Genomic DNA, 18696 nt, shown 5'->3' on the forward strand with positions numbered 1-18696 from the left:
GTGCCCCCTAAAATGCCATTTTTCTCTTGTCCCACTCCCCCGATGGCCAAATTGAATCTCAAACAAAACAGTTAAACTGAAAATTAAAGATCTTTTTTTAATATTATTTTTTTCATTGATGTCTCTTGCAATTGTGGGAGCATTTTTATAATCAACATAAGTCAAAGTCAAACTCAGCTTTATTGTCAATTCTTCAACATGTACATGACATACCAAGAATCGAAATTACGTTACTCTCTCTTCGTGCAACAGTAGACATCAAATAAACACTAAGAAAATACAATATTAAAGGGCAAAAAAGAACAAAGGAAGCAAAACTAGAGCCGAGCAACAACTAAGAATTAAGAAAAGCAGAACTGAGTAAAATGTAAACATGACCATGAGATAAAGAAAAAAAAACATAATATTTTAAATAATAATTACTATGCATGGAACGTGTGTCCCACAACAACCCTGTTAGCATAACCTTTTTAGCTGGTAGAAGAAGAAGAAAACAGTGAATCACATGATACTATCAAAAGAATGGGCAGAGCAAAGCTATGTCCTCTCTTCTATATTTCATATTTTCATAACATTGTCAACCTTCATTGAATGTCTCATTCTACCTCATGCAACCCTGTTTTGCATATTATCAAGATGAGAAAAATTCTTTTTTACATTTTTTCTTGACTTTTTTCCATCAGTAAGTTTGTCCTCTTGGTCAGCAGTAACAGATAGCTAAATATCTAGCTTCTAGCTTGCTAACATTAGCATGTATTAGCAACCCTGTTACTGTAATTAGAGTTAGAAAACAACAAATAAAACATGGAATAAAAATTGTCCCACTGATGTGCAAGCTGAGACAATCAAGCCTTTGATAGTTTATTACCCATTATTGATGAATATGTAGCAGAAAATTATAAAAGAGAAGGTTTATTTTTCAAAAAATTGAAGCCCAAATGTCCTCCAATTCTGGAATGAGTCATAAGTCCCTTGAGAAAAAAAGTATCCTGACCTTGTGTTCTCTACTCATACATTTTTCAGTGTTATGTCCACACATAATTAAATCTGCAGATTTATTGTTAATGAGCCATTCATTCTGGATCAGTGTATCACTTGTCTCACAGAGTCAGACCTTTCACTACCACTAATACAGTGCTGTGTAGGATAGTCTAACTGATCATCATTGCACCAGGGGAAAATGGTGTGACGTGTTGTTTTCATTTAAGAATTTACCTTAACTCCAAAGTTAAGCGAAGGATGCAGCAGCAGTGTCACCGCAAAATAGTTTTGGTGGAACATTTGCATGCATGAAGGTGTGCATTGTCATTAACGTGGGTAATTAACAAAACAATTCCACCTTACTGCATGTCCCAAATCCTTAGCAAGAACTTTTCAGTGAGTAGGTCACTGCCTGGAGGTTGTTTTTGTTTCCTGTAGTAAAGGGGGATTCTGAAAACAGTAACACATCTGTTGAGACAGTCTAATTGAGAACATCAAAAATATCTTTTGATTATTTTAAAGAGATCATATTTTACAAAATCCTGTTGTGTCTGCTGTTAAACATAGTTGAATGACCCCAGTGTGCCAATAGACTTACTGCACACAGGAAAGATCATCCTCATGTTTCCTTCTTTTCTCAATAGGTCATAAAATGTGTCTGAACTGCTGCCCTCTTCCTCAAAGGGTTGTGGACAGCAGCAGATCAGCTAGTTTCAAAGCTGCACACACTGAAATCAAGAGTAATGAAGGCATGATGGAATGAACGAGAGCAATATTTTGAGCTAAAACTTAAAATACATGTGTGAAAGTGACACATTGTCACAACGAGCTATAATATGAGACCTATAAAACAGAAAGAGGAGGGTAAGGAAGAAGATATTGTAGGATTTGGAATATGTCACACAATATTCAAAGGTTTGGGGTTTGTTGTTATTTGTATTTTATCTAAAGTTGAGCCATGGCCCGGCTGCTTTATTTATGACTTGCAGCAGTTTATTGTGTAATTCTCTGGTGTTCCGGGCTTCCTGTGGGTGGGTGTGTCCAGCTTGACGCTGCTTCTTCTGTGAGAGTTTGCTTGAATCGTGGAGAGATGACGTCATCACATGAACCGCTGCAGCTGCCAACGATGAAGAAACGCTGCTGTGTTCAGATGTCATGGGAAATATGGACACTGTAAGGAGCTGCACCTGCTCGACATGAAGGAGACTTTAATTAATCCAATATGCAGGGCATGTGTGATGTGTGTATTAAGATCAAAGCTTCAGAGCTGAACTGAAGTGAATTAGCTCTTTAGAAATGATTTAGATCTCAGACTTGACCTCTGTGTTGAAAGCAGCTGAATGTGAATTCAGGTAAATTAAGTAGTAACAATATAGACTTTGTCACTTTCAGTACAACAAAGTCAAGTCTCCAATATTTATACAGCACATTTCAATCAAGAAAAGCACTCAGAGAGCGCAGCACTCTACCAAGGCTGCTGAGTTGTTATATCATTTCCGACAGACGAAATCTTGAAAAAAATTTGTGTCAGAAATCACGGCAGCATAGAATGTGGCCATTTAATATAGATGTACCCACAGACAAAATGACCTTGCGCTGAGCACTGGCATGTGTTATGCATGTGTACATTATGTATGGATACCGAGTTGCGGTAATTGATGAGACTTGGAAACACCCCCACAATTTAATCAGTTGTTCCTTGTATCATTTTCGATGGATAAGACCCGATAAGTCAGCGGGCGATTCGTAGTAGGATGTGCAATGTCAATTGTGATCGTCAGGAGGCAGCTGACGTAGTGTTCACTTGTAGTCATAGTTACAGTGACGCAGTGCCGCTATCTCACAATGATACAGAAACTTTAGGAAATCCGTGAATCCAGACTATAAGCCGCATCACTGCCAAAATCTAATCACTTGGTCCTTGTGTCATTTCTGGCCTTCCCTGAAAATTTCATCCAAATCCATTATTCCGTTTTTGAGTAATGTTGCTAACAGACAGACAGACAAATGAACATTGATCATCACATAACTCTGCTGTGTTCCTTGGAGGAGTAACAAAAGCGGCCCAGCCATCCAGTACAGGAAAGAGATTGCAAATTTACTTAACCAGTTTAAATATTAAGGTTTAAACCTCCCAGTATTATTTATAATTTAAATATGATGGTAGAAATCCAACTATTTCATATGAAATACAAATTAACCCTTTGATGCACAACATGGGTCAAAAGTGACCCAAATCCAGTGGAAACTGGGTATCTCCTGACCCACACTGTGCATCTAAGGGTTAAAATAACTAATTTTAATGATAAGCTAAGAGCCAATAGTGTGATATACTCCAAAAAAAATAATCCGACGTTAAAGTTAAGACAAGACAAGAATATACAAAGAAAACCAAACAAATTCAAAGATTTTCTGAGTGCACCTTACAACAGTAGAGAAGAATAGCAGAACCAGGCTCAGGGAGGACGACTGTCTGCCTTAATCAGTTAGGGTGAGAGTTAAGGGGAAAGAGAAAAGGAAGGTGGACACAAACAGGAAGGAAAACATAAACAGTAGACAGGTTGGTAGAACCAGTAACTGCACGTCAGACGTGCAAGTTCAGTGTCAAAAATACCTACAGGGATGTGCAGAGAGAAAGCACAAAATACAAAGGTAATAACATGCAGCGGTGTATACAAATGCATGGAGGAAGTGACAGGACTGTTGGACTGTGTCAACACCATATACAGAAGTACAGTAGTAGATAAAGCCAGTTTTAGTCTGGTGATAGTTTGAGCTGACAAAAGCTGCTCCTTGTGGTGATGCTGACTTGTTTATTAAAACTGAAAGAGAAGTCCAGGAAGACACCAAGATGTCTGACAACATCCTACACATTTTCATACTGGGCGGACGGGCTTTTTAAAAATGCAAATGGCAGACATCATGGAATCTGTCAATAACTGTGGGTAAAACTGATGCAGTCTGCAACAACTCAGACTAAGAACTTCATTAAATTTGCATGACTGATGCACATTTTCCTCTTCATTCTGCTTGCACAACAAAATGACTAAACTACTTGTGCAATAAACAGAAAAGTACTTCTGGTGCAGGATATAAAAGCAACAAGGCGCCAAGCTTACAAGAAATGTCTGAAGGCAACAGTAACACTGCCAAAGTACAAACAACACAACTGGACATGATCCTGCTGTCAAGCAAATAATGTTGCAAAGTAATATGGAAAAATCACAAACACTTCCTTGATATTTCACATTTTATTTCTTTTCATTCTTATACACAATGTTTCTCCAGTTGCAATTTACATACTGTAATGCACTTTTGAAACAATGTGCAGATGACATACAGTTAAGACACATTTTTTCCTTCAGCGGAGACATCAGTGCATTAGAAGGTCAATTTTTTTAAGATTTATTAGTTTAAGAGTTACTGTGGAAAACAAAAGGAGAAGACTTTCTACATCACAAAAGAGATGACTTGGGACCAAGTTTTTACTCAGTCTTCAGGCCCTCCTTGATGAGGTTGAGCTCATAGCAGAGGGTCTCATAGCGGTACGCCATGCGGATCTGGGCCACATTGGTCTTGCGGATGTCATTGCCCTCTGGACCCTCTTTCAGGTAATCCTGACCCAGGAAGTGGACCTTCTCCTGGAGCACAAACCAAGATCAACAGCATGCTTTAATGCAAGTATACAATGACCTGTATGTAGAACATGATGTAAGCTGTGATGATAGAATCTGTGTAGATCAGTCAGATGATCTGACACAAAGCTTTTCAGAGTAACGTTGTGTGTGTTACCTCATGAGACAGGGCGCTCTGAATCACACTGCTCCTGGAGATCTCACACATGTCACAAGTACTGAGCTTGAACACCTGAGCTGCAATGGCATATTCTTCCATCAGGGGTTCCTGGGGATAGACAGTCCAGGACTTACACTCTGATATCATGATCAGTTAGATATGTGAAATTCATTGAATAAAACAGCTAATTCTACACACATCGAAATCTGTACGAAATACATAACTAACTTCCTACCTCAGAAAACTGAAATTCATACATCTAAAAATGTACACAATGCCCATTATAAACAACCCAGTGTGCACCATTGTGTACACAATCAACAGAGGCGTTCTCATGCGTTCACACCTTGGTGTAGTGGAACTGCATGGGGTCGTCGGTGGACAGAGACACCACCAGGCCTTTCTTGTGGAACTCCAGCAGGGGGTTCTTGGCATATTCCAGGAACAGGCTGTTGTTGCTGAGAGGAGACATGGCAATTGGGATCTGGGCCAGGAAATACAGGTACTGCAGCACAGGGCTCTGGATGGGAGCGATTGAGAGGTGGAGAAAATGAGTTTACAAGATCAGCTTGAGTCCACTAATGGGATAATTTGTCAAAGTCCAAGGAGATTGTACAAACAACCAAAGTTAAAACACATTAACAATAAAAAAAAAACTTAAAGATGTAAAAATTTTGAAATTAAAATTGAAACCATTTTGAAAACAGTACAGAAATTTTGAACTGAGATGAAAGAGTGAGCAGGCTTGTTTGAATAGATGAGTTTTGAGATGGGGTTTGATAATAGCCAGTGTGTCAATGTTTCGTTTGTCATGTGGGAGGGAGTTCCAGAGCAGGGGGACAGAGTGGCTGAAAACTCTGGAGCCCATGGTGATCATACAGGCAGGAGGGATGGTGAGGTTGAGAGAGGAAGATGATCTGAGAGTCTGGCTGGGTGTGTTTATGTGGAGGAATTCAGGAGGGGCGAGGTTATACAATACAATACAATACAATGCAATAACTTTATTAATCCCCGAAGAGAAATTCAATTGTCTGGTCTCATCTGTTTACTTTTGAATTAAATAGTCTAATTGCTGATGACAAGAAAGATTTTCTGAATCTTTCAGTCCTGCAGTGCAGGGATAGGAGCCGTCCACCACCGATGTTTTGTTGTTCACTGAGGCAGATGTGAAGTGGATGATCCAGGTTTGTCAGAATGGCCTCCATCTTTCTAAGTGCCTGTCTCTCCACCTCATCCTCCAGTATGTTCAATCTGATTCCAGCCACAGAGCCAGCTTTTTTAATGAGTTTGTTCAGACACCTTGCATCCTTGTTTTTTATACTGCCTCACCAGCAGGCTGCAGCATAAAGTGACTAAACGTCTTAGATAAGGGTTTTACGGCCCTTTAATCAGATAATACAAAATACTGTGTATCCTGAATGCATGTCTTTTGTTGCTTTCAGATAAGAGAATATTGTCCGAAAAAAATGTCAGAACTGCTCCTTGAGGAAAGAATCAGTCAGCGTCTTACACAACATTCAGAGCAGCTATTGGACTTTTGGTATTTACAAAACTTGGGAATTTCTAGTTTAAAAATTATGTTTATCTACTCACATAAACATATAGGATAGTTTTCTGTCTTCCATTGTTAGATATATATGTTCTATCATCATTCATTTTTCAATTCAGATATGGTGAACAAAACAACAGAAGACAATCTGTTTCAGTCTTCTCTCATTATAGTCATGGTAGGTCAATGGTTCGAGTACATCATGGCTCTTCCACAGGAGTCGGTGCACTAGCGCTTAGTCATGTTGAAATTCGTGTATATATCATGTGTGCTGCTGAAAGAAAGTGTTAATCCATAGTAAGTGATATTCTGCACTCAGAGGACTGACCTTCTTGAGGTTGAGGCCGTGAGAGATGTTGTCAGCAGTCATGAAGGCAGCCAGCAGGTGGGTGACGGCACCAGCCTCACCGCAGTGAGGCCTGAACGTGAACGTGTTCATCCCCCTCTGTCTGGAGAGCAGAAGGTAAACAACTATTTTACCACAGAAAGGAGACTACTCTGAGAGATGTTTTGTAATGTTATAGTTGTCAGATATGAACTCATTGTAAGAGTTTACTGAGAAGATTAGATGAGGGGAAAGTCCCATGAAAAAATGCCTGGGGTCTCTCAGACAAAACATTAAGTAATCCTATTCCTAGAATTCAAACCAGTATTCCAGAAGCAAAGTTCCTCACCTGCGGAGCTGATTGAGCACAGCAATGTTGGCATACATGTAATAGATGTAGTAAGTGTAGGAGGGATTCTTGACGATGTCCCACGCCTCTGGTTTGGGGCTCTTAGTGGAGAACATGTGGCCACTGTGTTTGGACTCATCGTCCACACTGTCGAAACCTGTCACCTATAGTCCGGATAAAAACAAACAGTTCATTATACTGGACATACAGGGCTTCACCTTTAATCTGACAGTTTCCAAACTGAGGCAAAGATAGCTGTGAATAACAGGAATTCCTTAATGCATTACAGCTAATATGTATATTTACGCCTGAGATAAAGCCTATAAAGGCTTCTATTCATTTGTGATCCAGATGTGTGGTCATTTTAGTGGTATACAGCTTTCCCACAATTAGATCCCCGACTCATGGTTTGTAAATCAATCTAAGAGAAGATTTAGTATTCAGTTGTGTCTGAACTCACATGCCTGAGGAAGATGCTGAGCTCTGGGTTGGACTGTGGGTCGATGGTAGCCTGGAACACGGGAAGGAAAATGTTCTCCAACATCTTGCCAAAGTGGGGCACAAAGTTTCTGCCTTTGAAGATGTCACTGAGATCAAAGAGATAAAAGAATTCTAGCAATCTTTCCAAGTCATTTTCAGGCCAGTTCCTTAATTGCACACCCTGTAGGTAGAAGCTATAATTCATAGTTTTCTGTTGGTCTGACAGATGGTCAAGTTACAGGGAAGAAAGACTAGAAACCGAAAACTTACTAGATCCTGGGTACTTGAATCATCCATTTGAGGTTTGGGGAGAAGACTCTGTGCTTGTTGAACCAGCTGGAGAGTTTGATCCACTCGTTGGTGTTGCAGCCATAAATGGACAGACGAGGCTCAGCATACTGGTACCTGGCCTCTTCCAGGTCACCTGCTACTTCCTGTTGTACACAAATGTCAGATCAAGCATAATTAACTTAAAATTTGAGGGGAAAGGATTAGTTTGATCAGTAGTGGGCTGCTAAATACAAGAAACCAAGACCAGGTTTTGTGTGTGAACTAATAAAACTTGAAATTCCATTGATGCCCATGTATGAACTTGGATGTCAATACTGTTTCTTTATTGTTGATCTTCAGCAGGCAGAATTGCGGTTATACCATCATTTCATCAACAAATCATTTCTTGTTATGCTTTCTGACCACAACATCTTTATATATAGAAACTAACCTTGATGATGGTGGCAAAGTACTCTCCACCGATGTGGTTCTCTGTCTTCAGGTACAGGTCACGCAGCTCACTGGCTCCCACTGGGTTGTATTTGGCGTTGAACTTGTCAAAACGCTGGAAGGTTTGTCTGCCCTTTAGAGAAACAACAGAGATACAAGAAAATAGATTTTGATCATGGAAGGTCAAATCATGTCATAATCTTTACCTTCAGCTTCTTGATATTTAACTGTCAACAGGTTTCAGGTTTTAATACTGTCATCTTCACCAGTGAAATATTTTTCTGCAACCTTGTGACAGTGTTAATTATTGTACAATCCCTGACATGGCAAATATGGATGTAACAGATTTCCTACTTTGTCTACTAGTATGTGTACAATCCTGTAATTTTAACACATTTCTGCTAAAACAAAAAAGTACTGATTATTATCAGTTATTTTTTATTATCTGAATCTCCTATTAATGTATATTTAAAAAAAGTTCCCAATACAGTAACTTTAGTATATTAAACAAAGCCAGCTTTTAGCTTCTGGCTCATCTTCTAGCCGTGATTTCTTCTGTCTTCGAATCATTTTCTAAAATAGTATTATTTCATCGATTTTTGACTTTCCCCTATATAGTATTCATAATATGATGGTAACATTGTGCATGGCTTCATTAAATATTTTAAACCTACTCTACATAAAAAGATCTGTTGATTCTCAGGGAGTCATGTGGGAGGCATTGATTGACTTTTTATGGAATCACTAACGTGCATTTACATAGTCAACATGAATAGTTGCAAGCTTTCATACAAAATCATTCTTGTCATGTACCTCTACCTGTATGTATGAATCGTTATTTTATTGTCTGTGCACATCTGAGGCCACTAATGTCCTTAGAAACGTACAGCATGCACATCCAGCGAGTCCACAGTGAGGTCATAGGGATGCAGGTGCAGAGACTCAAAGAGCTCCTTCATGGTGACCTCCTTCCCTTTAAGGTTGTGCACGACACGGTCAGCGTCCACACGGTAAGACTTTTTGATGAAGCGCAGCAGGTGCTTCTGGTTCATGCAGGCGGCAGCGTGGATGTGAGTGTCCACCTGAAATGACAGAGATGAGAGTGAATCACTGAGGTTTGGGGTTTAGGTAGTGTAATAACTGTATGTGGCCACAAGAGAGCGCTAAAGACAGCACAAGAACCATGACTGCTGTTAAACAACAGGAAGATAAGTAGGAAGTGCATTGTCTAAAACTTACATGATGTGCGTACACATAATATATGGCCTTATTTCATATTAATATGTTGATACTTAGGATCTGCTGTACATCTTCCCTATTAAAAGTTCATATAAAGATTTTAAGAGGAGTCTGAAGGAATCCACTCATCTCTTCTGAAATTCAGTTCTTGTGGCGACTGTACCCATAGTATATCTATGTTACGTAGGTCTACATTAAAATAGTGAGACCCTGATTTGCATGAGCTTATTTTTGTGTAGTTTTTATGTTGATGCATAAATAACATGACTGTGTCTATGCAGAATGCTCTGCTCATAGTTACCTTCCTGCAGTTGTAGAAATCCCTGTGAGGATTCATCTTCAGCTCCTTCATCTCCTCCATCTCATTCAACATCTCATGCACATTGAACTTGGACATGAGGAACTTCAGACGGCGGTGAGTGTAAGTCTTACTATAAAACAAAGAGGCGCTCATGATACATAAGCTGACCCTGAGCTGATATTCATGCAGCGGTTGTAACATTTCAAGGGCCAGTATGTAAAAATATTAGGAAAATGTTTTAAAAACTGCCTTGTAATTGGCTGTTATTTCAGTTTGCACTTTTCAAGTGTGGATTCCAAGGACCACCCACAGAACTTGTGATAAATGACTTCAGTAAACCTGGGGGTCATCTAAAAGGAGGGCAAGTTGAAAGTGGTAAATTCCTGACACAGTTTTAAAAGAAAAGGTATGGGAGGTATCTTGGTGGGACATTTTAAAGGCTGATGGGTTTCAAGCAGAGTAAAGTTACACTTTTAAAGGACTTACGTTGGGCCCTGTGCAATGAGAGCAATGAGAAAGTTCATGTCGTCGATGAAGGTGTTGTAGTCAGGGCAGGGCAGGTCTTTGGGCTGGTGTTTGTCAGCAGCTGCAGCGTCGTTGTACACATAGATGAGACCATCTTTCATACGGGCAATGTAGCCCAGATTCTTTGGCAGGTCCGCAGTGTCAAAAGGATCTTCCCCATTCTTTGGAGGAGGTGTGAAGACTGAGAATGGATGTAACATACAAAAAGAACATTTGAGACACTAAAATGTGATACATGAAACATCTTGTATCTAAGCTGAAGTCCATCGGTGTGCTGATCCTCATCTCACCAGGCTGCACTTGATCTTCAGCTTTGAAGGTCTCTCCCTCGATGTCCCGGAGGTACTGGGAGGCTGTTCTTGGAAAGCGCTGATAGGCCAACCTCATGTATTTCTCCCTGATGGTCAAGGCGCGATACAGACCCCTACAGGACAGCTCAAAGTCATCCATGGTCACCTGAAGAGCACATATAACACATGGGAAAGATCTGACAGTCAATACCTGCAAAAATTAGTAGCTGTGTCAAAATGTGAACATTTACACTCATGCAAAAGCCTTACAGTTAAACTCGTAACAAAAAAAAAGCTACATGAAATAGGAGATAGATATCGTAAATAGCACATTTAAGTTTATTTTATAGAAAGGGTGGCAGCTGAATTGTAGTTTTGATTGTTAAAACTTTCTATTTGGTATAATCTTGAACTTAATTAGATTTTTTAAAAAGTAGAAGACAATGAGAAGTTTGCATTTTTGGTGAAAACTTTTTTTTTTTTTAAATAAGTGTTCATCAGGATAAAAGTTGATTTAAAAAAAATAATTAAAAAAAGAACCAAGAGCCACACTCCCATCACTCCTGCTTTCAGCCACTTTACACTGACTCCCAGCATGTTTTAGGATGTTTTATTTTGCTGCCTTTTGAATCCCTTATAGGAACTTGGTTGAGAAAATGTGTTTTGTAAATAAAGGTTATTATAATTTTAATTGATACTCACACCAGCTACAGCTACACAGACAGCAGTGCAGCACTTTCAGGAGTCAGTTTACTGTACAAAGCATCGCCCCTAGTTTTCTCATGCTGCTACATGAGCAGCCATTTGGCCTCAGTGATGTTATGCAATATGTTATGTAATGAGTAAACTGAAAGTGTACTTTAACAAATGTGAGATCTGAGTTATCTAAAGAGCACAAATAATAATCAGTTCCTCCATAGTCCCAGTTATGAAATCTAAACCCCTGCCTGCTCTCAGATGAGCTCCATTCATGGGAATCTGCTAATATGAGAAGACTCATAGATACATTTAGTTGTCCATTTGCCCCAAGTCTTTGGTAGCATACAGAGGGAAACAGAGACAACTGCTACAAGTGTCAACTTGTCGACTTCAAATATCTAGCTTGCATTTTTAAATTTATCTCAGAAGAGGAGTTGGGAGTTACTTTCGGTGATTTAAATAATGGAATTACATGAAATATATACAGGATCAACATATTGATGGCGCATTTGCCTCATTCACCCAGTTGTGAGTTCTTTAGATATTTAGAAGTTACAAACTTTGCACAAACTAATCTGGCAAGGCTCCCTTTTCAAATAAATGAAACCATGTAAAACAACATTCTAGCTAAAAATCCACTTGGGAAGAGTATATTTACGCTGTTATATGAGCAACTCTTTTTTCTTTATTGCCTTTATTTATTATTGAAGCCTTAAAGGAAGCAACTGGTTGATGAAATATAGGATTACATTCTGAACAGGGTCCATTCATTTCGGTTGTTTTTATTTCTAAGTTTTGACTAAACTTATCAAATTAATTTCTAAACCTGGTTGAGCATATTAGCGTATGTAACTGAAAGGCTAAAGTGTCTGAAATACACATCAGTCTGGCTAAGCAGTTGTTGATTTAAACTCACACCTTGGGATCAACAGCTTTATTAAAGTATTTAAATATTGAATATGAGGCATGGCTGTGTTTCATTGCTCTCTACTGTCTTGTCTCTTTCATGTCAGATTACTCCTGCCTCACTGTTGCTTGTGTACTTGCTTTATTACACCTGTGACTAAACCCCATATACACACTACCAGTCTACAAGTTTGGGCGCACATTCTCATTTAATGGTTTTTCTCTATTTGTACGACTATTTACATTGTAGATTCTCATTGAAGGCAACAATACTATGAAGGAACACATATGGAATTATGCAGTAAACAAAAAAGTGTGAAATAAGACAAAGCATGTTTTATATTTTCAGTTCTTCAAAATAGCCACCCTTTGCTTTGATTACTGCTCTGCACACTCTTGGCATTCTCTCCATGAGCTTCATGAGATAGTCTCCTGAAATGGTTTTCCAACAGTCTTGAAGGAGCTTTCCAGAGATGCTGAGCACTTGTTGGCCCTTTTGCCTTCACTCTGTGGTCCATCTCATCCCAAACCATCTGGATTGGATTTAGGTCAGGTGACTGTGGAGGCCAGGTCATCTGATGCAGCACTCCATCACTCTCCTTCTTGGTCAAATAGCCCTTATACAGCCTGGAGGTGTGTTTGGGGTCAATGTCCTTTTGAAAAATAAATGATGGTCCAACTAAACGCAAACTAGATGGGATGGCATGTCACTGCAGGATGCTGTGGAAGCCATGCTGGCTCAGTGTGCCTTCAGTTTTGAATAAATCTCCAACAGTGTCACCAGCAAAGTACCCCCACACCATCACACCTCCTCCTCCATGCTTCACTGTGGGAACCATGCAGGCAGAGACCATCCATTCACCTTTTCTGCATCGCACAAAGATACGGCAGGTGGAACCAAAGATTTCAAATTTGATTCATCAGACCAAAGCACAGATTTCCACTGGTCTAATGTCCATTCCTTGTGTTTCTTGGCCCAAACAAATCTGTTCTGCTTGTTGCTTTTCCTTAGTAGTGGTTTCTTAACAGCTATTTGACCATAAAGGCCTGATTGGTGCAGTCTCCTCTGAACAGTTGATGTAGAGATGTGTCTGCTACTAGAACTCTGTGTGGCATTTATCTGGGCTCTAATCTGAGGTGCTGTTATCTTGTGATTTCTGAGGCTGGTGACTCTGACGAACTTATCCTCAGCAGCAGAGGTCACTCTTGGTCTTCCTTTCCTGGGTCCTCATGTGAACCAGTTTCATCGTAGCACTTGATGGTTTTTGCGACTGCACTTGGGGATACATTCAAAGTTTTTGCAATTTTCCTAACTGACTGACCTTCAGTTCTTCAAGTAATGATGGACTGTTGTTTCTCTTTACTTAGCTGATTGGTTCTTGCCATAATATGGATTCTAACAGTTGTCAAATAGGACTGTCAACTGTGTACCAACCTGACTTCTGCAATAACACAACTGATGGTCCCAACACCATTAAGAAGAGAAAAAAAATCCACAAATGAACTTTGACAAGGCACACCTGTGGAGTGAAAACCATTTCAGGTGACTACCTCATGAAGCCTTGGCCAAGGCTTTGCAAAGCTGTCATCAAAGCAAAAGGTGGCTACATTGGGGGATATGTTTTATAATATAAAACATATTTAGAGCTATTTCACAATTGTTTGTTTGCTCCATAATTCCATATAAACTTTTGACTGGCATATATATGTAAATAGACTGGCTAAATGTCACTAGAAACAATAAACAAATAAACAATACCCCAGCAGCATAGTCTCCAATGATGGCCACTCTCTGGAAGTCTGGCACCTCCAGGTAAGTGGGCATGTCCACCTCCACTGGCACTGAAGTGGCAGCAGCCTGGGAACCAGCCGCCGCCTTGGCTGTGGTGCGGCAACGCTGATGCCTCTTGCTGTGGACAAGAGGTGAGGTTTAGTGGATGGTTTCATCCACTGTCAAAATTTCTGAAAAGCTTGTCATGAGCACCAAATTATCTCCACAGATTAGTACTAGGTAGATATGTTTTCAAATTTAAATGTCCTGTTTTCACCATTTTGTGAAATAAACTGACATCTTCCGTCTCACCGTTTCTCAACATCGTCATCAACGTGCAGATGATGGGCCATCTCATTGTGGATGATGGGACAGTCGTCAGCCACATCAAACATGGAGATTTCATCGCGGATGTTCTCGTCTTTGGTCTCAGATGCAAAGACTGTCTCCGCGAAGGCCCTCATCTTGTCATCGGTCTCTGTCAGGCATGCCAAAGGTATGTATTCTTGTTAACACATGCCTTCTGCTTCCATCACATCATGCTGCACTGAACTAAATCAGGTAAGCCATGTGCAGGATGCTTTAACTGCTAATCTACACTACATGAATATTACTGCTGAAAGATGAAATCCATGATGGTGGATTTTTGGACAAGACATCCTACATCTATGACACAGAAGGCACATAACCCATTGAGCCTGATGTGTACAGACTCTACTACATGCGTGGCATTCACAACACAATGGACTCATATGGATAAAGGATGGTAAAGTCTTCTGTGATGTATAACTCCAGACCCAGTTTTCAGTCACTGTTTATTTTGCAGTATTATTTTATCATTTTATTTTTATTTGATTGGCTCAATGTGAATGAATTTGTCAGTAGGCCAAAAACATGGTGAGAAAAGAGGGTCATGGTCTGAAATGAATGGAGTTATGATCCAAGCTGCCGTGTTCAAAAGAAACACAGTGACAATGAACAGTCCGAGTGGCTCTACTTAGCACGTCCTTTAGATCAAACACCACTTCTTACATGCACTTATTATCCAAGAGCCATGGTTGTCTATTCTAAGACAACAGCTCCTACATAGAGCTTAATATCACAGTGATTTTAAGTTCCACTTATCATCCTCAATACTTACTCTGCGACTCTGATTATGCCCATCAAGTCAGAAGCACCACCCGGAATAAAGTCCAGAAAAGAGAGTGTTAGAAAAGCATTGGTTAGAAAATGTTATATTCAAAATGTTATACATGAACATGTCCCACCATGGTGACCTTATCTACAGCTGATGGATAAAAAAAAGACACCATATAGATACCATACTAGTAAATACTTAGGATATTAGGAACATAGATTACACTATAATATTGTTACCAATATAAATTAGAAGTACATGCAGTAACAAATTTTGTGAATATGAGTAATAAAACTAAATGTTGGATGAGTTTATACACTTTGTGGTAAATGGATAAGTGGAATTAAGGTGAAACACCATGTGAGAGGACACATGACTGTTAAATGAAATTTTGCAGTTTCTACGGTTGGACAGAGACATGGTAATTACATTTTCCTGGCACATGCAGAAATGCTTTCATAGCTTCAGAGCTCCTGGTGAAGCAACAGGTTTTGAATCAAATATGAAAGATACTCATGAGAATTTATCACAGCACAGATAGCATTTTCTCCAAGAGCTATCTATGCCTGTTCTGTGGTTGCAAGGACAGTTTTGATTCTGTGCTTGTGATCTGATACAAATACTTTGCAATCAGTGAAAAAAATGATATTGAATGTGAACAGTATATAAATGAATGGTGTCAATTTCCACTATACTCCATTACATGGAATAGGTGTTTATTTGCCAAGATTCATATTACTAGTTTGCACTCATATGTAGAGAAAGAATATTTGTTGAAGTTACTAACATCCATGCAGTAACTAATGCATTTGGAATGCTTCACATTGTCTTTACAACTCCCATCAAATTTCCTTGCTCAATACTCATTTTCTCCCTCTGCTGAGTTAGCAAAAAGTCCCAGTTAGGATGGAACAGTCCAGGTTAATAGGGAAAACAGAAAATATGCGTTAATGTTACAAAGCAATCAATAATATGGAAGCAAGTGTGTTACACAAAACCTCTTCGCTGACTTACTGTCTTTAATGAAAACAATCTCACTGATGCTTCCCCACGATGACTTCTGCAGATTATTATTGGAATGCGCAAATATTTCTGGACTATATTGGGTTTAAATCCTGTTAGCCTGCATAATTTAAAACAAGACTGGCTAAATGCCAATAGAAATAAGTGCAACGTGTGCCCTTTGTGATAAACAGGTTCTTTAATTCAAGACTCATCTGAATTTCCTTCACTTGAGCATTAACACATTTATTTCCACTCTCAACACATGCTCAGTTTGCAGATCTGCCAGTCATAAAATCTGCCTCCGTGGACTGCAAGACACAGTGTCAATCATGTTCTCCACCAGTATCTGCAAAACCATTACAATCAATCTCTCTGTTAAATCAAACTATCCAGACTCCAGCTGATTAGACCATTGCATTTCTATTTTTTACGCTTTAAAAAAACTTTTGGAGGTATAATGTGTCATACCAGTTGCCCTGCGCCTGGTAAATGCAAGCCTATTTTTAGCAAAGATTACAATGACATTTAGAATGGTATTAATGGTAGACGTTTTTACCCTGAGGATGTACCACAAGAAGAAATAGAATGAAAACAAACTGAGTGAAAGTTACTGCATGACCTGATCTTATGTCACACTTGATCTGAGTAAATGTGCTGACAGGACACATCCATCTTCTATCCTCTCCTGACATATTCACAGCTGACAGTTATTCACCCACCCACCCAACAGCTGATACACAGGCCACAAGTGTCAGAATATAATTTTGAATGCTCAGGAATGGTATTTTGACAAATTGTGAAAATTCAAACTAGTCAGCAATTTGGTACAGCCACAGACCACAAAGCAAAGATGTCTTGCAGTGTGTGCTTCATATTAAACTAAATGCATTTTAACCCCAATGAACCTCTCATTGCAGCTGTCAGTACCATTAGAGCAGCTTAGCTAAACAAATGGGAATTTATTTCTTGTATGGTTGATGTTACTGTACGCTGCACAGTGAAGAGTGTGACCTCTGTAATACACATTCAAAGTATTTTTTTTTTTTTACAGTTTTGGGAGTTCTCACTTGCACTCACCTCGGTTCGCAGACACAAGGGTGGCATTTTATTCTTTAAATGTATTGACCAATGACAAAGCAAAATAAGACTGAAATGAATACACTACTGGTAAAGACTTCTCAAAGTTAAACTTTATAACCATGAATCAGTGCTAAACAAAGCTTTGAAAATGCTAACAAACCCTCTTCCTATTGATGTAGTACACATTCAAGCTCAGAGTCACTCTGCCCAAACTCACCTGGCACTAAGACTTTAGGCATGGTGATGCTTTTCCAGTGAACGCTTCCTGAGGACTGGTAAAGGTGGTCAGGCTCTGGACCACTGTAGTGGGAAAGTGTGGAGCCCTGTGCTTGGTCTGGGCAATATTAAGTAACCTCTGTCTCACGTGTTACCAGAACCGGCTGTGCCCACATGGAACATGCCTTGGTGTAATGGGGGACTCGTATGTGTCAAGATCTATTTTAAGTCTCTCTGACAGGCACACTGTTTTGACAATGAGACGGGTATGACTGTAAGAGGGGGCTGTGTTATACAACATACTCATAGCTGCACAAGTTGCTACCAACATGACAGGTGGGTATACAACTCTTTTACTTCCCACTGTTTCCAAGTCCAATGCTTAAATGGAATTGTTGAATTCAGTGAGTATCTCTCCATAATATTATATTGCACAGTCTCGACCTTACCATGCAATGTCTTTCCCAGGCATGAGATTTCAAGGCTATATTGAAAATACACACCCCAAAGTAGAAGCTCGATGCAACAAAAGTGAATACACCTGTGACCACTGACACACAAGTTAGAAAACTTATGATTATTAAAACAAAACTTAGCATGGTTATAAAATGACCTGTCAACTGAAACCTTTTCAGTGTTGGACCTATCAGTTGAGTCTATCTCCATGTCTGCATCTTGGCTCAGCATGGACAAAGTTGCACAGGGTAAATGAAAAATCCTATATTTTGACCTCACAAAGAAGAAAAAGGACACAGGAAGACCTGTGACCAACTAAAAATCAGTGGAAACACATTTGCAGCAGTCATCAGGAGTTATAGAAAGAGACATAGCACCACTAGTCAGAGCAGCAGTGGCCTTCTTCCTACAGTGGCCTGACAGACAGATATTAGCTCTGCTTTTGATTTGAAAGATCACAGTTTTTAGAAAGAAATATTAAAATTATATGGTTTTATGAGGACTGCAACTCTCTAACTGAGCAGTTACTGACTGATTTTAAAGTCAGGTATTGCAAAACTCAACTATCAGCATGACCAAATACCACAAGATGATTAAAAAACATATCGGGGGCAGTTTGAAGGCAAAAGCTGAACCTTTGACCCCTGCAGTGAGAGGGTATCTGGTGGCTCCGTTTTGCTGTGAAAGGCAGTTTGCTGGCATAGTTCGGGTCTACTTGTAGATCAATGCAAAGGTATATTCTGCTTGTGATGAAACATTTCTACGCTGATGGGAGTCACCAAAGATGACAATGCCCCCATTCCATGCTAAAAGATGGTTTGATGAAAAAGATGAGAATCATAAGTATCTTTTGGAGGAATGGAGACTTGGA

The 18696-nt window shown here is 39.5% G+C and overlaps 1 protein-coding gene across 1 annotated transcript; it reads right to left on the reverse strand.

Annotated features, from left to right (window-relative positions):
- Positions 1-4217: 4217 nt before the first annotated feature.
- ampd1 (adenosine monophosphate deaminase 1 (isoform M)) lies at positions 4218-17518 on the reverse strand. Its single transcript, XM_023298344.3, has 15 exons — positions 17371-17518; positions 14243-14408; positions 13919-14069; positions 10555-10720; positions 10226-10445; positions 9740-9869; positions 9087-9281; positions 8201-8332; positions 7750-7913; positions 7460-7586; positions 7000-7163; positions 6654-6774; positions 5123-5296; positions 4774-4884; positions 4218-4622 (listed from the first exon to the last, which is right to left on the reverse strand). The coding sequence occupies exons 1-15, from the start codon at positions 17390-17392 to the stop codon at positions 4467-4469; spliced, it is 2199 nt and encodes a 732-aa protein (XP_023154112.1). The 5' UTR covers positions 17393-17518; the 3' UTR covers positions 4218-4466.
- Between the last annotated feature and the right edge of the window lie 1178 nt (positions 17519-18696).

Source organism: Amphiprion ocellaris, chromosome 8 (assembly GCF_022539595.1).
Source record: "Amphiprion ocellaris isolate individual 3 ecotype Okinawa chromosome 8, ASM2253959v1, whole genome shotgun sequence".
Taxonomy (NCBI): domain Eukaryota; kingdom Metazoa; phylum Chordata; class Actinopteri; family Pomacentridae; genus Amphiprion; species Amphiprion ocellaris.

Excerpts from the sequence above, each read along its gene's own strand:
- ampd1 (XM_023298344.3), bottom strand. The coding sequence starts at position 17,392 with ATGCCTAAAGTCTTAGTGCCAG. Across the intron at positions 9,870-10,225 it reads CTCATTGCACAGGGCCCAAC|TAAGACTTACACTCACCGCC; the intron begins GTAAGTCCTTTA and ends TTTGTTTTATAG. Across the intron at positions 9,282-9,739 it reads ATTTCTACAACTGCAGGAAG|GTGGACACTCACATCCACGC; the intron begins GTAACTATGAGC and ends CTGTCATTTCAG.